The sequence below is a fragment of the Fukomys damarensis genome, unplaced genomic scaffold (genome assembly GCF_012274545.1).
Source record: "Fukomys damarensis isolate Sample0158 unplaced genomic scaffold, DMR_v1.0_HiC HiC_scaffold_14, whole genome shotgun sequence".
Taxonomy (NCBI): Eukaryota; Metazoa; Chordata; class Mammalia; order Rodentia; family Bathyergidae; genus Fukomys; species Fukomys damarensis.
The window spans coordinates 48,116,772-48,141,129 of NW_022900926.1; the positions used below are offsets into that span (position 1 = coordinate 48,116,772).

At 35.1% G+C, this 24,358-nt stretch overlaps 1 protein-coding gene across 3 annotated transcripts in view; it reads right to left on the bottom strand.

Annotated features, from left to right (window-relative positions):
* The window catches only part of Ibtk (inhibitor of Bruton tyrosine kinase), an 80,501-nt gene extending 58,949 nt beyond the window's left edge, over positions 1 to 21,552 (bottom strand). For all 3 annotated transcript variants that reach the window (XR_781598.2, XM_010631121.2, XM_010631120.2), the window contains exons 1-4: positions 21,361 to 21,552; positions 14,567 to 15,257; positions 9,242 to 9,338; positions 2,530 to 2,654 (exon numbers count right to left, since the gene is read on the bottom strand). Coding sequence is in view for 2 of the 3 variants with exons in the window: in XM_010631121.2 (XP_010629423.1) it covers positions 2,530 to 2,654; positions 9,242 to 9,338; positions 14,567 to 14,887 (543 nt within the window). In the remaining variant the exon portion in view is untranslated. The remainder of the gene's footprint in view (positions 1 to 2,529; positions 2,655 to 9,241; positions 9,339 to 14,566; positions 15,258 to 21,360) is intronic.
* Positions 21,553 to 24,358: the final 2,806 nt, after the last annotated feature.

Consider the following 24,358-nt stretch of genomic DNA (forward strand, 5'->3'; position numbering starts at 1 on the left):
TAAAATCACTGACATGGAAAAGGAACAAGGCAAATATGCACTACCTACAGAAGAGATTAAAGAAAAATGTAAGCTATTAAGTCTCCAATTACAAACCCCTTATCTTCCAATTTCATGAAATACCAAACAGCAAGAACCAAGAAGAATGCAAGGATGAAGCATGACTGCCAAATACTGGCATGCATTATTAATAAAATAGTAGAAACATTTCAATAGTATTTTTTGAAAATAATGTCATTTATATACAAATGGAAGGCAGTTATAACCTTTTTATATCTGATTTTTACCTGTATTTTTAATATCATTATATTAAGAAACTGTAAATTTATTTTCAAGTGCTTCTCTTTCCATTTCTTTCTCCTTATCTACTTTGTTCTCAACAGCCTGCTTGCCCAATACACACTTACATATTCATATATTCCAAAAGAGAAGGGCAGGACACTGAAGCAGCTGAACTGCATTATCAGAAGGCCATAGCAGAAAAACAACATCAGTTTTAAACAGGCACACACTGTACTTACACACCTAAATACTAGGCCATATTCTGCATTTTCAATGGATCTAATAATTGTTGTACCTATCTTACCTTAATACTGTTTTTAAATCTTTATTTTTAAAAGTCATTTGCATTTATACTTCTTAGGATATAAAAAGATGAGTAAGAAAGAAATAAAGAAATCCTAGAATCATCTTACAGAAAGTCAAGGACCTTTGCAAAATAAGAAAACTGCAAGTTGAACTATAAGCTCCAAATATTTATACACATCCTTAGACCACTCAAAAGTTCTGTAAATGCAATGTGCCTGTCTAAAAAAAAAAAAAAAAAGAGGAAGAAAAGGTAACACAAAGTTCACTGCCTCATTTAGCTATACCACAAAAATCTTTTTTAAAAGTCTAAAAATAAAACCCAAATTTGTGTAGGGCCAAATTTTTAAGGGAAAAAAATAATTTCTGACTTTACAAGAAACATATTTTGTGCTATTTTAGATTCACTATTAGAATGCCATTCTATAATCGCCAGCATTGTAGGGTTCCACTAAAGAAACAATGGAACCAAAGAGTTTTTAAGTCCTCAACTTTAAAACCTCTAAATTTTTAAACAGGCAACTAAACACAGTTTTTCAAGTGAATTCTCTAGACTATACCTATAATCTAATATTAATAACCTCTATCCACTGATAGTTAATTCTGCCATTATACTACAGAATCAGCTTTTTTTTAAGCGACTCAGATAGCTCTCTAGTTGGTACTCAATAAGCATTCCCATCTTGCTTCCTCTTCCTGACTAAAATTACTATTTTCCTTCCTTCATATCTATCCACAAGTAAATATCCATATGCTAAATAACCGTATTTGCCCTCATTCTGTGGTAAATAAAATCTCTTTAACCCTGAATCATTTCAGAAAATAATCCTTATTTCTTACAATAACTGAAATATGGTTCTCTTTTAGAGTATTCTGTCAAGAGGCATATGCTCAATTCTTCTATATTACATATCTGGCTGCCTAACAGTACCATCATTCCTGTAAAAAAAATCCCTGTTCCATAACAGTTCATGAAATCTGGTTATAACATCTACCAATTTAGGAACAGAACATTCTTTTTCATACACCAATCCTGATCAGTCTTTTTTTGGTACCGGGGATTGAACTCTGGTCCTCCCGCTTACAAGGCAAGCCATGGAACTGCTGAGCTAAATCCCCGGCCCATGATCAGTCTTTAATGACTACTAAAGGATCATCATTTAAGGAGGATTTTGCTGACCTCTCACTATATTTAGGAACAACATTCTTTTTCATACACCAATCCTGATCAGTCTTTTTTTGGTACCGGGGATTGAACTCTGGTCCTCCCGCTTACAAGGCAAGCCATGGAACTGCTGAGCTAAATCCCCGGCCCATGATCAGTCTTTAATATGACATAGCTATGAGACTCTGGGAGGCTGATGCAGGAGGATCACAAATTTCAGCTCAGCCTGGACAGTGTAGTAGTGACAGACCTTGCCTCAAAATAAAAAGGGGTTTTGGACACAGCTCAGTACAAAGGCCCTGGATTCAATCCCCTGCACTGTAGGGGGAAAAACTGGTTATGATCCATTAGATCATCACTTTCAGTTAAAAAACTCTAAGCTCTGTTGTAGAGCTATAAATATGGTGGCCATATAATTTATCATCCTTACATTTTTTGAGAAAGGGGATAACAGTAATAAATGCTCCAGAAAAATAATTAGAACTATGCTATGCAAGCCAGGCATGTATAGTAAAAGTAGTTCTAAAAAGTGAGTGTTCACTTTCAAAACATGAGCTAAGTGTTTGTATGTGATATATGATCAGGTAAAAGCTGAGCAGAGCCAGTAATGTATTGAGAAAAAAACTCAAAGCTCCATTAGATTACAGCTAATAATATCAACTGATAGATCAAAATATTATTATACATTCAAAAAATTAACATAATTCAAGTGAAAACCTGAACTACCAAACACAAAGAACTGTAATGTCTAAAAGTACACAGATCATATTTTAAAATACCTGCTTGATATAAACACCACTCCTGGAAAACAGATCCACCAACTCTGGATGATGTTTGCTATTCTGGCCTCCATGACCCAGAGTAAAATTTGTATTATCACCCCAGGTATACACATCTGTAGGATCTGAAATGAAAATTGTTTTTATACTTTTATATTTTATAACAAACATCAGCTTAACTATGGATATGCACTATTAATTATCTAAAACATGGTTCTTGACAGGAATTAATTTACCACATTTAGAAAAACAGCAACAAATTTTTAAAATTATAAATCTATTTAATGCATTATATAATGCTACAAAATTCTAGAAATAGAAAATTCAAACAGGATGAGAATTTGGGAAGGAATACAAAAATGTTATAAGCTAAAAGACTCAATATGGAGAAATGAACAAAGCAGTCTGGAAGCTCACTCTGGCTTCTAGGAAAGGAAGTTGCCACCTATAAGGTAAGCTTCCAGGGCCAGCAGCTCCAGGGAGAAACAGCAGACTGGCCAGCAGTGTGGACCATAGCAGGAGAACTCAGCTGATGTAAACTATAAAAGCAGCATGTGGTTTTGTTCTGGAGTGGCTCCTTTCACTCAGTAGGCAACAGGTGGAGAGGAAATCCAGTGCAGAACCCACCATACTGCCAGAGAATGCTTACTTAATCAACTGCCATTTTAGGAAGGGGTTGATTATTTAAGTCTGGGATTCAGAACAACTAAAAATCAATTTCACTTCAGGATTCAGGATTCTCAGTGTAATAGTCCCACAGTGACTGAGCTAGAGACAACTACAGAGACAGTAACGGATAGAGGCAGGCTAGTGAGAGAATCTCTGAAAATTTAATTAAGATCAGGCAGGAAAAGACATGGGCCCTACTCTCCATGGTGAGAAGCCAGGCCAAGCTGTGCTGTGTCCAGAAATTGCTAGATCTGAAAGTGCAAGCACTAATTATTTAAATCACCTGCCCTGCTGCCTATATCCAGCACAGATCTGAGGTCTGATTGTTTCCCCATCTATAAATGTGAGCATAAACATGTCTTAACTTGAACAGTTGCCACAGCCTGGGATAAAGAGAGGGGCCTCTGGAACACAGAGGCACCTCACAAACCCACAGAATGTATTAAAAAAAAGGACTTCCTGGATTCTAAATCTCTGGATCCTAGAAAGAAACTGTTTATTCAAATACATGAGATAAAGTATTTTTTCCTATTATTGGACTCAATTTGTTCTTACTTTTCTTTCCCCTCTTCTTACTTCTTCACTGATCTATTGCAGATTTGAGGGATATTTTTCTCCCCTTTTTAACTTCTTCTTTCTGTTTTTCTCTTTAAATTTTTTATGTTCTTTTTTATTCTCCATATTCTTTTTTTCTCACTCTTTTCTTTTTCTTGTTTTTGTGTTGCCTATACCTAATTCTATCTTTTCCTCTCCTCCTTCTCATCTCTCATTGCTTAATTTTTCAAATTTTTATTCTCACTCTCCCCTTCTCAACCCCATGCATCCTTACTGCTATAACTATCAAGCTTTATTAATACTTAGTTAACTCTATGCTACTACTGTGGAATTCTTTTCTGTTGTTAGCGGTGGTAGTGGTCACATTTATTAGATATTTACTGTATGTCAAATATCTAGTTTGTGTTAGTTTGTACTATAAGTAGAGACATCTTTTCTGTGGCTAAGGTTGATACATTTTAGGTCAGAGCTGGCAAACCTTTTAGAGCTTCCAGTGGTAACAGCCAGCTGCAGCACACACGCCATAAGTTTGCCATCAATGTTATAGGTGCTTATGATATGTCACTATCCAATTATCTTAGAATATGTTATTGTTGGTGATTAACTTGTTATTGCCAGGGTCACATAGTTGTAGCTATTAACAGGTTTTCTCTTTTTACCAATATATTAGATTACCTTTGTGTTACTAACAATGATCCATTCCTGGAGAAATGGGCACTGGGCCCAATTATATTGCATCCTCCCTGCCAAATTAAGAGGCAGTCAAACCATGGGACAGATCATAGGCAAAGAACTGTATTTAGCCAAGACCAGAGTGCATCACTGAAAAGCAGACTAACTAAAGAGATCTCCATATTAGAAACAAACTCTTTCTACTAAAAATACCTGAAAACCTCAGCACACACAAAAAAATAACAAATATGAGAAGACGAGGCAACACAAAATGCATCCCAAAACTCCCAACTCCCAAAAAGCTGATCCGGGGTCAATCAGGAAGAGGAAAGCAAATTACATACATCCAAATTATTCCAAAAGATTAACAGAGATTAAAAAATATCAATAAGGTATTCAGAGGGCTCACAGTAGATATAATTGAACAAATAATGGATGTAAGAAAATGATCTGGCTTAATAAAATGAGCTTCCAGAAGACACTAATAAAAAGTGAGGTGAGCTTACTAAAACAATACAAAATATGAAAGGCCAGTTTAGCAAAGAATCAGACTCCATAAAAAGATTCCAGTCAGGAATCTAGTCGATTAAACATTGTACTGAAGGGCCAGGGATTTATTTATTCCGCCGCTTGCCTCACAAGCACAAGGTCCTGAGTTCGATACCTGGTACTGGAAAAAAAATTATTGAAAAGTATGGGCAGCAGAAGTGACCCATGTGAGAACAGAGTATCAGAATTAGAAAATAGTGCTCTTGCAAAAGACCAGCTATTCAGATACAGCAGTACCTTGGTTTACAAACTTAATTTGGTCTACAATTTTGGAAAAGATGGCCACATTTGTGTTTGTATGGGAAAGATGGCCACAGCCATATTTGTCGCAGAGCTTGCAAACCAAAGCAAAATTTTCCCAAATACTTCTGTTTACAAACCAAAACAAAGCATTTGTGAACCAAAGTAACACTGTACCTTAAGAACAAGAGAACATGAAAAATGGGTCCGAAATGTTTATTGATAGATTTTAGATATACATTATGATGACACTCATTATAGGGAATTTGCACCTGTACATGATATATCCTGAGTCTAATAACTGCCAGATGAAAGAAGGAAGACTAATGAAAGGTTAAATGGAAAAAGTGAAAAGTAAGAATTGCATAAAAAAATGGTTCATAAAAAAAAAAAACAGTAGAAAACTTTCTAAATATTGGGGAAAAATTAAATATACCGTTAAGGCACAGAATTCCAAATAGCCAAAATCACACATCATAGATAAAATCCCAAAAGTCTAACACAGGGACAGAATTTTAAAAGATGTTAGAGAAAAGCAATGAAATACTCATAAAGGTAAACCTACCAGAATTACAGCAGATATTTCAAAACATTCAAAGCCAGGAGAGCTTAAAGTGTTTCAACTGTGAAAAGAAACCAGCTATCAACCCAGACTTAATCAACTGATGAATAAGGTATTTTGCATGATAAAAAAATCTCAATAAATTCATCACCACCCAACTAGCACTACAGAAGATTCTCAACGATGATCCAGAAAAAGAAAAGGAAACCAACAATGCCAAAAAGTCAAGTAGAATGAATACACAAGTCACAGTAAGCAGTTAAGCAGAAGAGGAAAAAAAAAAAAACAAAAAGGAAATTAACAACAAGAAAGTAATGCAGTGACAGGAATAATGTAATACCTTTCAGTATTAACCTCCATTGTTAGGGTCCCAATTCCCCAACCAAAAGAAGAAGATTGGCAGAATGTGTCAAGAAACAAAACCCAACCATATGTTGCATATAAGAAACACATTTAATTCAAATGGAAATAGACAGATTAAAAATCAAAGAAGTAAAATAATATTCCATGCAACGAGAACCCAGTCAAACCGAGGACAGACCAATAGCCAACATGGTAAATGAGAAGCACCAGGACCAAAATAAGGATGTCTGCTATCACCACTCCTATTCAATGGTTCTTCAAACATCAGCCACTCAAGCAGGTAAGAGAAAGAAATAAAAGGGATATGTATAGGAAAGGGAGAACTCAAATTATCATTATTTGCAGAAGACATAATCTGCTATATAGAAGACAAAAGACTAGAATAACAGAATTTGGTAGCATAGCAGGATACAAAGTCAACACAAAAAAAATCTATAGCATTCCTACACACCAATAATAAACTTATGGAGAAAGTAATTAGGGAAATAATACTATTTACAGTAGCATCAAGAAAAATTAAATACTTAGCAATTAATCTAATCAAGGAAGTTAAAGATATCTATGAGAAAAATTGTGGTACTCTGAAAAGAGAGATCAAAGAAGAAATTAGAAAATAGAAAGCTATTGTCTGTTCCTGGATAAGCAGAATCAATATTGTCAAAAATGGCCACATTTCCAAAATTGACACACAGATTTAATGTAATTCCAAACAAAATACCAATAACATTCCTCAAAGAACTAAAGAAAACAATCCTACAATTCATTTGGAACCAGAAGAGACTGAAAATATCAAAAGCAATCCTGGGTAACAAAAACAGAGTAAGAGGCATCACAATCTTGAAATTCAAGTTATACTACAAAGCTAAGGTGATAAAAATAGCACGGTATTGGAGAAAAAAAAAGACATGTAGATCAAGGGAGCAGAATAGAGGATGCTGAAACAACTTTAAACACTTTCAGCTCCCTGATCTTTGACAAAAACCTGTGCTGAAGGAAAGATAGTCTTTTTAATGATGCTGTGAAAACTGGCTATCCACATACTGAAACTGAATATAGCCCCACATCTCTTAACATGTACTAAACTAACATCAAAGTGTATCAAAGATCTAAATGTTAAAACAGCTACAATCTACTTGAAGATAAAACAGTTAAAACTCTAGAAGATACAAATTTTGGCAAGACTTTCTAAACAGAACCTAGTGGCACAAGAAATTATACCAAGAATAAAGAAGTGGGATCATATCAAATTAAAAATCTTCTGCACAGTGAAGGAAACAACAATGAAGACAAACTACAGAATGGGAAAAAAAAACTGCCAGCTATTCTTTGGACAGAGGACTAATATCTAGAATATATAGGGAACTCAAAAATATGCCCCCCCCAAATATGGTCAATCAAACTATGGGCAACTGAAATGAACAGATGATTTCTCAAAAGAATATAAATGGTCAATAAACACATAAAAAAATGTTCAACATCTTCGGCCGTTACAAAAATGTAAATTGAATAGCACCAAGATTTCGTTTTACTCCAGAAAAAATGGCAATCATCAAGAAATCACATAATAACAAATACTGGTAAGACTGAGGGGAGAAGAAACCCTTCTAAATTATTGGTTAAAATGCAAACTGGTACAAGCATTGTGGAAATCAGTATGAAGGTTCCTAAAACAAGAAATTCCATTTGACCCAGACAGTCCCCTTCTAGGTATCTTGCCAAAAGAGTCAGACCAATATTACAGTGATACATGCATATCCATGTTTAAAGAAACACAACTCTTCATAGCTGTACCTTGGAAGCAGTCTATATATATCTATCAGCAGATGAATGAATAAGAAAATGTACTATTTATAGCCAATGGAGTACTATTTCACTATAAAGAAGAATAAACTTGAGCCACTTGTAGGTAAATGAATACATGCCCAGGCAATATTAGGTGAAATAAATCAGACATACAAGCTTAATTACTACATAGTTTCTCTTATCATATGAGAAACTCAAAATATTAATGAAGAAAAAAATTTAAAAATGTATCACAAAAAACAACAAAGTAGATCTTCTACAAATGGGAATACAACCAAGAGATGGAAGGAGGAAGGAAGAAAGGAAAGGGAAGAGGGTTAAAAAAAAAAGAAAAAGGAACTGAAATATGTACAGGTGCAGATACCAATTCCTAACAAGAAACATGATTATTATGTACTAAAAATAAAAATTGAAAAAAAAGTATAATGAAGAATCTTTAAAAGAGAGAAAATCACAGGGCAAATCTGTCTCTGATATAATCATCTAACATTTGTTCCTAGTTTTTAGCAGCTAAAGTTTAACTGCCAAATAAGCCACCACCTACCTTATCTACTTAGTTTCCATGAAAATATACATAGTTAAATGTAATATATTATTAATTCATACATACTCTAAACGAAGCAAATGGTGACTTTACCGTTACAGAAATATTAACTTCCAACTCTACTCTTGATAGACACAAAATCACAATATTGATTAGGATAAGGTTCTATTAAACTAGGACAGAAATCACAGCTAAGTTTATAATATAAATTAATTTTTGTTCTAGAAGGCTCAGAGTCCTAGAATAGTTCTGTTACCTGCAAAGGTATTATCCAAGGCAAAAATGAAGAATAGGTTCTTGTTTACTTTAGATGCAAACTATCCAGTACCCTATATAACTCTTTGGCAATTCCCATTTCCAAAGCTCAAAGCTCAAAAAGCAAACAAAGTAGATGCCTGAAGTAAAATTAGTGTGGGCAGAATAATTAATTACTTCCATTCTTTTTTCCCTCTAACACAAATGCTGATATTATTTTCTTGATTTACATTCATTACCTTAGAAGAGCTACAATTCTGAGTGCCTTCTCATTTTAGGTTATGTTTTCATTTTTATAGAAATATGTATGAGTGGAAATGAAAACTACAAAATAAAGTGTTTTTAAATATAAAACCAACACTATGAACATATACCAAAGTAAAGGTACTTTGCAGATATCCACACACAATAAATCTCCACTATTTTTATAAGAATAAACTCTCATTAAAATTTTTCTACGTTGAACCTTAATGGACTATATATCTGTGGAATTTTCTTACCAGTACTTTTGAATACTACATGAGTTGGTCTATCTTTCATTAGAAGATCCAAAGCTGACAAGCCTTCTTTATCTTGCATATACAGACTAACACCATGCTAGAAAAAGAAAAGAACATACGAGTATGTATTTTATCAGTTTACCTGTAATTTCCTATTCTTAAATGTCAAAGTAAGATGATCAAGCTCATAAATACATTGTGCAAAGGAAAAGAAACATGTAATAATAATTATTTCACATATACATATTTTTCTCTTACACGCAGAAGAAAAATCAAACATTTGATTTTTGGTGGGAAGAGGAAGGACGAGAAAATACAAAGAAATAAATCAAAATAAACTAGACATGAAACAGTTTTCCAAAGTCAGAGCTACAATTTAGATTTTGAATGTCCCCAAAAACCCATGAATAAAAGATTTAGTGCCCAGCTGCGGCACTACGGGAAAGTAGTAGAACTTTGATGAGATATGGCCTTCTGGGCTGTCCTAGATAACTGTGAGTTTGCCCTCAAAAGGTCTTGTGGGATGCTGGTCTCCTCTCCCTTTTATCTCCCAGCCACCATACAGTGAGCAGCTTGGCCACCCACTTCTGGCCATGATGTATGCTACCACAGTCCCAAAGTAGCAGGGCCAACCTGTCATGATCTGAAATCTTCAAAAATAGGAGCAAAAGTAAACCTTTCTTCTTATCTCCAGAATTTTGTTACACTAACTAATTAACAGTAAACTAATTAACACAGTAAGAGAGGTCTGTTTGCCTAGGTTATATTTCTGTGACTGTATCTGTGTGGGTATATATATTTGCATAAACATACACTTTTTTGTAGTTAAAGAGCCATATTCCATTTCTTTACAAGTTAAGGTTACAGAGTCCAAGGCAATGGCAGCACAATATTTAAACTGGGATTAATTCTTTCTTCATAGTGTAATCATCTATGTTCCATTTCTTTTTGCATACAATTCTATATCTATTATTGATATTAAGACATTTTTTATTTCTATTTTTGTGATTTTTTTTCACTTACATATAGAATTATTTGTAGTATCTTATAAATCAATGTAGACTATATAAAAATATGAGTGCTCATACATGTGTTATATATAAGGAGAAATTTAAAGTATGATTTTCATCTCTTCAGTTCAAACATGAAATGGCAGGCTGGGGATTTAGCTCAGTGGTTCCGCCACCTGCCTCACAAGGACAAGGACCTGAGTTCGATCCCTGGTACAAAAAAAAAGTGTATCAAACATGAAATGGCATTATTTTCTCTCTCATTTTTAAGATAGTTATTACACTTAACCCCTATCAGCATGGCATACTTTTCTGTCTTTTTAAACAGCTATGGGAGGGGAAGAGGACAGAGCGCAATATTAAATTCAGATTATTGTTACTTTGTTTTGGTTATTAAATACAAAATGTTACTCCTTTCAAAGAGAAACAATATTTGCTGACAGTTTCATAAAGCTTTCAATAATTATTCAGATTTATCTATTTTAAGTAGTAGGAGTCATCACTGCCTGTCACATATAGTTTACCTGATAGTTAAAAGCTGATATGAACCCTTAATGTCTTTAGAACTACAACAGTGACATGTTAATATATTCTGTCTGGGTTACTTAAGAAAGAGCAATCTCCCCTTACATCATCAATATATTTCTATACACTAAAACCAAATTTTGTTTCCTTGTGTCCCAGATGGCTATACCTGACTAGCTAACATCAATTAAAAAAAGATAATCATAGTGCACTCACATGCAAAACAAAAGTCAGAAGTGACTGTCTAAGATCTTAATAAATTTAAAAGTGCACATTTCAAACACAGATATAATAAATCCTTGTGGAAGGACCTGAACTTTGCCTTTACAAGAGTAAAGAGGATAGATTCTAGGGCTGAGAGTTCCAAACTAAGAATATGACAAATGAGAATTTAGTAATTTAGATCTTAGAGAGTTTATTTTACCAGTTTTATAAATTTGTCCTGAATTTTATATATACACCTGGATCCTAGTAAGACCATATTTATTTGCATCATCCTAACTAGACTCAAATGCATAAACAGCTAGTGAAAATTTTTTTGCCTTTAGAGCTCCCTAGTGCACTCTGACACTTTGTTTATCTTGAATTCTAAAAGTTAGGACCAGCATGTAGTCTACTCCACTTAACTCTTTTTACATTTATACTCAACGCTTTATACAATTATCAAAATGGCAGATAAAATCATTAACTCACTAAACAGCATTTAAGTATATACCAAGCTTTATACATAGTTGTTCCATTATAAAACACTGGTAACACTATTAGAGATGAATGTCAGGAAATAGAGAAAAGTGATGTTATTTGTTTTGACTGTATTACCCAAAGCAGAACATAAGATAAAGGCTTATATAAGCAGTTTCCTGAAGAGATTCTAGAAAGCAGTAGTAAAGAACCAGGGGAATAAATCAAGGAAGAGGAAAACGATCAAAATGAGAACATAGTATTGAGTAGGCCAGAGCTGTACAGAATCTGCAGGATGTTCCAAGAGCCTGAAACAATACATCACAGAGTAATTATTATCTAACGAGGGTTAAAGGGAGTATTTACCACTGGATCCCATTCTCCATTTGCTGAAAAGACTTAACACATACTTTCAGCCAGTCAAGCATGAGTGCCAAGCTCTAGGGCATACAAGAGGCATACAGTATTATTCCAGAAATAAAAACACCACTAGAAGCCTAGATATAACTGGCCACGACAGCTGTGACTGAGGTAAAAGGTAAAGTCAAGAGAATATAAAGTGGTTCAACACAGTATCTGATGCACTTGTTTTTCAACTTGGTTTTGAGGTAAGGTGAATGAGTTTAACAGCTCTCTGGCTATTGCTGCCCATTTATTACCAAAAACATCAAAAACAAAGAAATATCTCAAGACTACATTTTTAAGTAGGATAAAATAGGGATGCAATCCATGCTCCTTCTTCCAAGCTGACTTTTTAATGGTTTAATAGCACTTTTGGATATGCTGACTAGATGTCCTTCTACTAGAAAAAATAGAAAATCAAGCATTCTAAGGAGAAAACAAGATATAGATAAAATTCAGCTTTGAAGAATTTGAGATGACTCAGTAAATAGTAGACCTAAACAACTTAAGTGATATTTTACTATATTAAAATCATTTTGACCAGTAAATATTACTACATAAAAGCTAGTATGTAAAAATATTTTTAAAGTCAGAAAGAAATGAGAAGACTAAAGGTAAGCTTTCTAAGTTGACTCAAAGTTCTCTGAGGACAGAAATGCTTTGTGCTTTTTTGGAGCCTACACAAACATGATAAAATGTCTACACAAAACAGAGTTGTTAAATTTAAAATTCATGACTTCTGATAGTTTTTAATTTGCATTCTTAGTCAAATGACACTGGGGTATATCTCAAAATGTTTCATTAAACCATAGCCTTAATCTACTGAATGAAAAATTTCTTATAAATTAATCTCAGGGCCAAGGATTTGGTTCAGTGGTCCTGCTGCCTGCACTGCAAGCACAAGGGCCCAAGTTCGAGCCCCGGTACCATGAATAAATTAAAAAAATTAATCTCAATTTATCAAGTTTTTACAACTACAAACATTTCATCCTAAACAAGAAATGAACATATTATTCAAAACATGTCCGTAAATTATGTTCAACTAGTGCTCTTTTAAAGTGGCTAATAAGGGATGGGGATTTAGCTCAGTGGCACTGCGCCCATATGGCAAGCACAAGGTCCTGAGTTCAATTCCCAGTAGCAGGAAAAAAAAGAATAAAGTGGTTAATAATACTGTAAATCCCCAACTTACAACTTTTAATTCACAAACTTTCAGACAGATATGAACAGAACTCATTTGACTAACATTTGTAGATGTAAACAGATTGCAGAAGTAGCTCATGTGTCTACCACTTTAAGGTAGCTATAAAAATAGAAATATTTATTTAGTATTTTATGCTTTAGATTGTATATTTGCATTAAAGGTATAAAACGCTCACTTTGTCAAACTTACAAACAAACTTGATTTAAGAATATTCTCCTGGAACAGAACTTGTTCGAAAGTCAAGGAATTATTATAGGCAGCTAAGATACACAGAAAACAATAGACACTCAGAAGAGAACACATCAAAACTATGGCTGGAGGAGCAACTAAGAAAGAGGTTAAAGGTACAATGGCCAGACTTACATACTTCCCTAAGGGATGAATGAAAATTTGAGATTATAATGTAATCAGTATCACTCAGTCCATCAAGTTCAGATGTGTATCAGACACCTAGATGGGTGACCAGAACACCTGGACTTTCCTTCTCAAAATGTTACTGCTTCAGAAGTCATAGATAAGAGAAAGTCAATGATGTCAGCCACATACTCTTGCTACTGCCCTGATTCCCTAGTGTATCAATATTAGCTAAGCAGCTATACTTGTAATCTTACTGGTTGATTTCAGTCTGACCCATGTGGTACCCACTTTGTGATTTTGCTCTATAAAATAACAATGGAGAAATAACCTCTGCAGCAACCTACTTTCAGGATCGTTTCTTTCAGGGGCTATCTCTCAATAAGTGTTTCTTGCTCTTAACCTCCCTTGTTCCTTGGAATTCATTCTCCAGTTTCAGGGGACACAAAGAGCACCATCTGACATCTAGCAGGTTGGGAGTTATATTTTTTTTCTATATCAGTAATATACTCACTTAAGAGTAAAGCATATTTTAAAAAATATTAAACAATCTTATTAAAAGATTAACTGGAATGCTATTACACTGGGACTGCTCTAACTCTTTAATTTTATATAAGCAAACCAAAGCTCAACATAAGCAAAACTAACCTCTAAGTAGGGTCTTTCCACTCTAGCTAATTAAACTTTTTTTTTTTTTTTTGGTCTTACTTGTGCATCAACCCATAAAAGCTTACAGGTCTTGTGACTACAGCAGATTTCTTTAAGTATCTCTGATTCTAAGCACTGCCCAATCAGGGCTCATTCCTTATTCAAATAAACTATGTTAAATTTGTTTTGCCTAAAGGTTTTATCACACAGTATTGATTAAATGATAAAATGTCTGGGAGTTACTTCAAAATAATATGGGGTATACACAACACAAAACTGGCCTATAGTTCATCATGTACTGTAAATGTTGACATATGTTTAAAATTTTATATCGTAAAGTTTCTTAAAAAGACGTATGGGTTTTAAAACATCTTTTAAATTGTAATGATAAATATCAAATAAGTTATAAGAACAAATGCAAATCTTAGGAAGATGTGTGAAAAAGATTAAGAAAAATATATGCCTGATTAAATAAGTTTTAAATAAACAAATGACACTTACCTTCAACAGAGACCAGACACAATCAATATGCCCATAAAAAATGCTTCTGTGCAATGCTGTCCAGCCTGACTCCTTGTCTTTCACTAGTGGATCCACTCCTTTCTCAAGAAGCCAATCTAAAACTCCTTTCTTCCCACAGGAGGAAACAAGATGGAGGGCATTCCTGCCAAAGGCATCTCTGATAGTTGCAGCATTGTAACAATGACTGGAGAGAAAAGCTTTAATCTGTTTTTCACTCCCCCTTGTTACAACAGAAAGGACATCTAAAGCATGGTTCAGGGACTGACATTTTGACGTACAGTCAGGGATAAAAGAATTCATCCTAGTTGTTTTTATTCTGCTTACTTCTTCAGAATAGTCAGGTAAGACTAATTTTTTAGAAAATGGAAAACCTGAGACACAAATGTGTTATTCAGGAAGAATTATAGTGAATAAATTACCCTTTTGTGATTATAATTGAAATCCTCACAGTAATATTATAAAACTATATATCTTTATATAATCTTCTCAACACTTAAATCAAAAAATTGTAAATAACTCTATAAAGTACATATCAAATACAAGTTCATTTTTTAAAAAATTCCACAGTTCATAAATTATTCCTGTAATCCAGCACCAAGGGGGAGTGAGGAGGGGAACTCCCCCTCCACACTCTCTGATCCTTTTAAATATCCATAATTGCAAAGGTGACCTATAAGAGAAAGAAAAAGAAAAGGTAAAAAATAAAATCTTTCACTTTCCTTGAATACTTTATAATACAACTACCCCCACGTTTAAATGCACTTAATTCCTAGTTTTAAAAAAAGGGGGCTATCAATTTTTTTTATCTATAACAGCAACATTTACATCAGTCATCCATACCTTTTTTTCCACTCTCAAGGATAAGGTAAGATACACTGTCATTAATTCCCCCTCAAAATTCTCCTACTCACTTGAAACACGTTTATCCCACTGTTTTTGCCACTTTCTGAAGCAATTCTGGATGTCCTTTTTTGTTGGTTCAGCTCACTATGACTGCCTTGACATTCTGAATAAATTCAAAACATTTACCTTTCACGGTCATTTTAACTTTGAAGAAGAGCTAGAGATTGCACAATGTCAGGTCTGATCAATTAAGTAGATGAAAACACACATTCTTAAAAACTTGCCTTTCCATTGGATGGCACTCAAACAGCAGTATTCAGCATACATTTTGATCAAACCTTGAAAAGAAACTCAAGAAAGTGGACTTCCAAAATTGCTTCAAAATACAGCAAGAACAACAGGACAAGTGTTTCAAAGTGACGGGGAGTATCTGAGGGAGATTAATGTCAATGTGTCCTTTATTGTTCTAAGTAGTCAGTGTTTTTTTTCCCCCGATCATTCCATGTAGGCCTGTACTTGAAGGTGACACTTTGCTTCCAAAACTTTCATTTTTCTTCTCTTTTATTTTTACATTCTATAAGCTATGTACCCAGAAACTATAACCACATTTCAATCTATATCTTTATAAGAATCCTCTCCCAGGGCAGGGATGTAGCTCAGTGGACCTATGCCTGCCTGGCAAGCACAAGTTCAATCCCTGAGTTTGATCCCTGGTACAAAAAAAAAAAAAATTCTCTCCCAAAACTTTACCTTCTAAAGCTACATCACCACAACAATAACCAACACTCATCAGTTATTCATTTTTTACTAAATGAAGGGCATTTTCTGACAACAATGATTTTTCTGATTGAAAGGTATTACATTACATAAGATGATAATTAAATTAAGAATATTAAAACAACTGGATAACTATGTGGAAAGAAGTAACTTTAGATACTTTATACCATATACCTAATATAAATTCTAGCTAGTTCAGACAAACATAAAAAAAGAAACTATAAAAGCACTAGATAAAGACATAGGAGTCTCTTTCATAATTACCAAGTGTAAGAGAGGCCTTTCTAAGTATGATCTAAAAATCTAAAAGTCCTAAGATGAATACAACACAGTTTAAAACTATATAGAAATGTAAAAATAAAAAGGAAAAAAATCTTCCTTAACATATAGTCTCTATAAATCTTAACATATAGTCTGCAGGAACAGAGAAAAACGGAAGACTATTTAGACAGACAACTGTATGTACAGGGGAAACTTCTGTATGTCAAATACAGATATGAAACATCCCAAATTTGTAGTTTTCATACTGTCTTCAAATCACACTAACAGAAGTCTGAGAACTAACAAACTTTATGTTCTTAACTACTGGGTTTCCCCTCTGTAAATGAAAGTGCTGAGCTACTTGATTCCTCTTTCTAACTCCAGTTTTCTTTCTACCCTACATTTTTAAATTTAATATAGTCCTTATAAAAATCATCCCCCCCATAAAATGTTGATCTGAACCAAAAACAAACAAAAAGCATTTGGTAGTGAGCTAACATGAAGAAAAATGAAGCAAAGCCTCTACTTTAAAATGTTAAAACTGAAAAACACGAAATTTGGCAAAATAGTCACATGAAGTTAATCATTTTTTGAGGCTATAAAATTCTGCCATCTCTGTATTTTCAATATATACCTAATACTTGAAAGGAATTTATTATAAATCACTCAAACCCTACATGAAAGAATTAAGACGTAACAGAAAACAATTCCCTACTTTAGATAATTTCAACATTTAAAAGGAGAACTAAGAAATATTAAATATAAAAATCATATCATACTATCACATAGAAGTATACATAGAATACTATGAATATCAATACTGACGTGATTAAGGGTTAGAGTTCCCTAGAGTCCTACATATCTGGATTCAAATATAGCAAAGCCAGCTGTCAGCAGTTATATAACTCTAAAGCTTGTAACATCTCTCCAAGTCCATCTGAAAAGAGACAATGCCTCCAAACTTACAGGATTTTGTAACAAAATGAAACTGCATACCACAGTGCCTATCACAAAATATGCACTCAACAGGTAGTAATTTTCATTACCAAAAGGTAATAAATTTTAATATCAAAATTTGAGCTTCGATACCACTACTATCTGATACTCCTTCAATGGAACTATGCTTACTAAAAAAAAATTACGAGAGACCTCCAAATTAACAAACACTTTTGGATACTTCTACTTTTTATCTTTCTTGGCTTCTATGTTTTTAGGTCTTTAACTACATTCTCTTTGAGTGTACGAAATGATCCTAAAAATCCAGGAGTAAGTGAAGTCATATAAACATAGTATCTCCCATAACTTCTTCCTCAGGCATTATCCTTACTCTGACATTCAAACGCTGAGCTCCTCTCAATGTTCTATCCTCAATCATCTTTTTCTGTTTCATACTTCTCCTTACCTATACACTAATGTGCTCCTGAAATCCCTGAAACTGTGTACTTAATACCTTTCCTGAATTCCTAAATTCCCAGTGCATAATGATGTCTGCTGTAAAAAAAATTTATGTATTTTTAAATGTTTACTGAAGCAAAGGAAATATTTATTAAAGATCTAATATATACTAAATACTATATATCACAGAAACGTTAAATAAACAACCTATACCAAAGAAGCCATAAGGAGTTAGAACTCAAACACAGATCTGTTTAACAATACACAAATATGTTACACTGCTTTCTGCAAGGCATCTACAGAAAGTCACATGGCATTAGTAATAGAAAAATAAAGACCTAAGTATTTTTAGACAGAATGATAAAATACAGATTCAGGGACAACACTTAGATGAGTATGCCCATCTAGTTTAACTGTTTTGAATGAACAAAAATGTTGTATATTACACAGACCCATTAAGGGGTTATAAACTGGTAGAAAAAACCAATTGTATTTAAAGAAGTAATAATATATTATTATAAATCTGTAGCCAAAATAAAATAAACTAAGACTTAAAAGATGAGTTTGTGTGCCTGATTAATTCAGAAAATAGAAAGGAATGAGGCTTAAGTATAAGGAAAGGTCACTGGACAATCTCATGCACCTTAATAAAGTACGTATAAAATAAAGTAAAGGGCAACTCAAAAGCATATTTAGGAATTTGAATTGACAAGATGTGACATGGTTTACATGATAGGCCAACTAAGAAGAGGAGTAAAGGGTATAAAAACTTCTTTAGAAATTAAAAAAAAAACTAAACAAAGGAACAAACAAAATCATGGATGTTTTATCCATGATAAAGTGTTAAAGGGAACTGGAGTTAACAAAGGATACCTAGCTGCAGGCAACTGTTCAACTCTGAAGACTGGCGCACCAAATGGTTGTATCCAGTTGAACTGAGTCTCAAACAATAGCTGACAATCTTTCCACTTAGCCATGGGTAAGTGCTCAATTATCCTAATGAAACACAAGCCTGATCATGCTTTTTTGTTTTGTTTTGGTTGAGACAAGGGACTTACTATGTACTTCAGGCTGGCCTTCAACTCACTGTACAGTCCAGGCTAGCCTCAAACTCACAGAGATCCTCCTGCTTCAAACTTGTGAATGCAGGGATTACAGGTGTTCCCCACCACATCACACCACAAATCTGATCATGCTATTCCATAATATATCCAAGATCAAAATGAATCAATACTCATGTGCCACATACTAAATCACCTTGGGACCTCAAGAAGAGGATTTCAGTTAGATGTGGAGACCACAGCGCATACGAAGTCCAGGCTCAGAATACTTGTGCTAGTAACCCAGGTATACCACTAAGTGGGCACAGCACCTAATTTCTGTAAGATTCAATTCTCTAATTTTTTTTAAAAAAAGGGAGTAATTCTCCTGACTTGTTCTGAAAACTAAAGGAGACAACACACTCATCCATAAACAACCATCAAAAATTAGGGGAAAAGGTGGAGATCAGAAAATACCCTATTAAGTTCTTTTTTGTTTGGAATGTCTTTCATTCGTGGCTTACAAATATAATACCTACCATCTTTTGAACTTTTACATGGATACAGAGCTTTATATAAATCAACAAACTTAATTCTGATTTCATCTTCATTTTTGCCCCTATAAATATGACTATTTATGTCTATCAAAAAATCACTTCCTATTCTACCCCATCAAATTGACCTCTCAAAATGTAGTTAGGAAATCTTTAGTGGAAGTAGTACAGTACAGATGAGAAAAATCACCCTAAGTTTTGGTCAGAGGGATTGAGTTGCTACAACCAAAACCTTTTGGGCAAGCAACTTAAGCTTTTGCAATCCTCAGTTTCTTCATTTGTGAAATGACAATAATAACTAGCCTAGTAAGTGTATTCCCTTCCCAGTCATAAAATATTTTAAGCTCCTAAAAGGAAGGAAGAGGGGAGAATTCTATACTTCATATTTCTTAGAGCATAACATATATTCAATAGTAGATTTATTTTAAAGTCCTCTTTAAGAGAAAAAAAAAACTCCCCTTGTATTTATATTAATGTTATAAACTATAGATTAGTGACTCGTAATTTGAAAAATTAAGCACTACAAATATATTCTAAAATACAAGCATTTATAATTTTAGAAAATAATTTCGTTTCATTAATATATTTTATTGTTTTCTCAAATATTCTCAGTACAAAATCTAATGTATTCAGTTCAAAAATAAGCAGTGCAATGCCTATTTTTAAAAATGGAAAGCTCAAATTTTAGGGGGCAAACACATCTCTAGATGTGGGAAAGTATTATTCATCTAATTATGATACTAGTTTTGTATCATTTATAACAACAAAGTATTACTGAGCTTCTTTAATAAGTACATTCATTTTAGTCTACTGAATTTTATAGTTCAGAAACATTTTGATGGCTTAAAATATAAGTTCATTACACAAAATTTAACATACTAAAAATTCTTAATACAACCTAAATTTTTAACAGGCTATACTCATTCTCAATTTTTTTCTTACAGAGAATGGTGTGACTAAATGTTGCAATTGTCTGTAAAAGTATTCCTTTTAGAAAATGCTTCTATTTTATCAGTATCTTAAAGGAGAATCAAATAATCAAAATAGAAAAGGGAAATGATCAGAGATTGTGCATCTGTACCACACTGTTGGCAGTAATGGCCAGTGTTGGCTCTACCCACTTATAAAAGTCACATCTTTCAGTATCTCTGATAAATTTCGAATTTCAAATGCTCTACTTTGAAGCCTCAAAAAATGTACCTCTAAATCTGCTTTCGGGGGGGAAAATATCCCGTTTAGCTAACGCAAACGGAATTTTATAACTATGTTGCAAAACAGGAGTCAAAAATAGCCTATGGCCTGGGTCAAGTCTTTCGAATCTGAATTAAAACTCTGAACTTGGGAACTAAGAACAAAAGGTCTCTCTACTCTGTGGTCACACTCACGCAGTCCCAAAAGAATCTGTCCTTTTTTACATTGTACGCATTTCCTTCTAACTTCACAGCCTGCTTCTCAACAATCAGTATCCTCCGAAAGTACTCCAATTGAGGACTCACTAAGGGAGTAAGGGAGGAACACGGGAGACCCCGGAACGGCTCCAAATCCATGGCTCAAAAGGAAAACAAACCAGGCAACCACTAAAACTAGGAAAGTATCCTCGTCGGAAGATGTGTCCTGCTGAGTGCTTCGTAGCGAGCAGCCCAACAGGCCATTCATTTGCTGAGGGAGAAGCAGGGGAGGCGAATGCAGGGAACCGAGCCACCCGGCCGGCCCGGGCAGCTCATTAGCTTTGGCGCTTAGAAGCCCTCTCCCCGTGACCCGCCATCGCCTTTGGCGCCGGCTGTCCCTCACACCCTGCGGGAGGCAAAAACTGTACTCTCCAGTAGCACCCCGGCTGGAGAGACACCTTCGCCGTCTTCTCAGCCCGCTTGAGATAGTCGGGCCGCGCAGCGCCCTCCCTCACCAGTCGCTAGATGAAACTGCACCGATGATATCCGCGGGGTCGGCGCACAGCCGCACAGCAACTCATCCTCAGTGAAAGCAACTACAGAAATTGAAGGGCGCCAGGAGGAGCCCGTCCCCAGAGCAGAGTCAGCTCCCGAGGAGGCTGCAACTACAGCCGTGACTACGGGCACCGGGAGGTGGGTACGAAGAAAGGGCCGGAGCGGGAGGTACTGAGGAATAAAACCAGTGATGATTGGCTGCGACTCGTGTATACCTCGTGACGATTGGCTAGCACCTACCCAGAATGCCTAGCGTGGCAGTACCCCTAGGGTGGCCTTTCTCTGGTGCCTGGTAAGAATTTGACCCTACCATGCTTGGGGCGGCGGACATTGGCCAGGGTCTGGAAGAGTCGGCAGCTGGGGATTCTAGGCCAGGAGTGATGATGAAGTGCTTCTGTCGGGGTGAGCGGGCTCCCGAGTAGAAAGGTCTGTCTGTCTCTCAGAACAGGAGGATAAACATGGAATAGAGAAGAGAGGGAACCTGGCCGGATGCCTTGGGCATACGTTCGCCACGTAGCAGATGATTAATACATAGACAAGTTGCACAGAAAAGTTTCCACTCATTACCCTAGCAGTGAGGTCACTAGAAAACCAAAGCTTCGCCACCCTGGCTTGTTTTACACCCGGGTCGTGCGGGAGGCTGTCTCTCCCGCGGTCCGAAGGCGTCACTGTGCGGCCAGCTGCCAACCCGATCACTCTACTCGGTGCCAGAGCCAGGCTTGCACGAAGCCCCCCCCCCGCCCCCGCCTTTAATTCTAAATGTAAGGGCCGTTTTTAAAGTAGCTGAGTGAAAACTTCTAGGAAAGAAAATCAAGAATCTGTAACGAATGGGAAACACTACTGTTGAATGTCTAATACTGTAAGCACTCGGTAAACATTTGTTAAAGGAAGGGTAATATGACTCAGAACAAACATGGGTTAGGTGTGGCCCAGCCTCTGCCACGTTGTATATTGTGCAAGCCTTTTAGACTCGCGTTTCTTAGAGTAGATTCAGTCTTGCTCTCAGTTTTGAAGCCTTCGTGGGAGGATATCACTAGCTCCGGAGCACACAGCTTGTTTGTTCACCAAGAACAAAAGGAGCCTGATTGGGACCCAGCTCCCTTGTTTTTGTTTCTAACACAGTGTCACTTCTTTACTCCCCTACTTTCTACTAAACAAAAAGCAATCAATAATGTAAAAATAGTGATTTTGAAAATAAGCTGCATATGATAGCTTTCATATTCATGAAAAAAGCCAGTAATGACAAACAAGGCAAAGACCATGAATGAATGTTGACATGAGTTCAAATCTTTTGTCTGTTTGTATCTGGACAGATTACCTTTTTCTGGCACCTTGGTTTCCAAACACAGTGAGGCCGATTATGTATTTTGCAATATTGGAAATGTAATGTTGTAGATAAAAACATGTAGCACTTAGCAGAGTGCTTAGCAGACAGTACCACTTCATAAACCTTGCTACTTTTGTAATTAAAATATTAACTTTGCAATTGAATTACTGCAAGGAGTCATTCATTTAAGAATTGCCAGGTTTCAGACACTTTTATAATAAGCACTGAGAATCCAATAATGAACAAACTACGGATTTAGATAATCCTAAATATATGAATATATTGCAACTTTTATTATTGTGCCAAAAATACGCTATGATAGATTTCATATAGCCACCTTACTCTAATGTAGATTTCATCTGACCTTCCAAAAAATGGCACTTGAAGTAAGATCAGAAGAATGAGTTGGAGATAACTAAGTGAAACAGGAAAGAAAAATCACCCCAGGCCATAGAATATGGAATTGTTTCTATTTCCCTGGAAAAGCTTTCAAAGTAGTTTTTTAATAATTAAGATATAGTATAAATGAAATAAAATTAATGAAAAGCATGTGGTTAAGGAGATGTGGTTAGCCATTCTGTTTAGGTTTTTTTTTATTTTTATTATTTTTTTAATGCTTAAGTTTTTGAGACAGGATCTGTTTGTGAAGTTCAGGCTGGGCTTGAACTTCCTGTGGAGCCTAGGTTAGCCTCAAACTTGCAGCCATCCTCCTGCCTCAGCTTCCTGGAGTGCTGAGACTATAGGCATGCACCACTACACCCAGCTTAAAAATATTTTTGTTGGTGTTTACACGTAAAGGATAAAATGGATTGAAATATACCTGTACCAATGATTATTTTTGCATAATGGGATTGTGAATAATTCTTAATTTCTATCATTTTGAATTTTATAATTTGTCATTGCAATAAATTTTGCTTGGGTGATTAAAAGAATCAAAGTTTTAAAAAGTAATTTGTGAGAATTTATAAAGTACTTTTAAAAGAAGAAATAAAACTAAAGCAGGCTTTAGAATATTGTGGTGATTGAAAGGAAGTAAGTAGGAGAATATTCATGTCCAGGCATCAGGAAGAAATTTTAAGTTACACATGATCTGTAGTTAAGCCCTAAATGCCATTTTCTAAAGTAAATTAATAACTCCTTCATAGTAAAAAATGCCAACTCATCATAATTGTTACTGTGCTGTCTTTCAAGATGTATAGGTGTAAGGAATGAAAGTACTTCCCCTTCTGCTGGTGACAGAGAGAGAATAGTAGAATTTGGATAGAGACCCAAATGTGATTAGGTTCTACAAGAATGATTATTATTATAGAAAGATTAGCAGTGTAACTGGCCTAGAGATGATCTTATTGTTGCTCTAGAGAGTATACCTTGTTGTTTGGTCTTATTTTCTACTCCAGACCATCTTCCACAGGAGAATGTTTGGCTGGCTACAGCTTTCTGGTGCACAAATTGAGCACCAGAAGGCAGCACTGAGCTCTCTGATTCAAGCACAAAATTTTCAGGGGCCTGATGAATGCCTGTTAGCTCTGATTAAGTAGAGAATCAAAGATATCATGACTGACAAAATCTATTAGAAGCATTTGGTTAAAGCAGAGTGAAAAGTAATTCCAAAAAGAAGGCAGTGTGCTGGA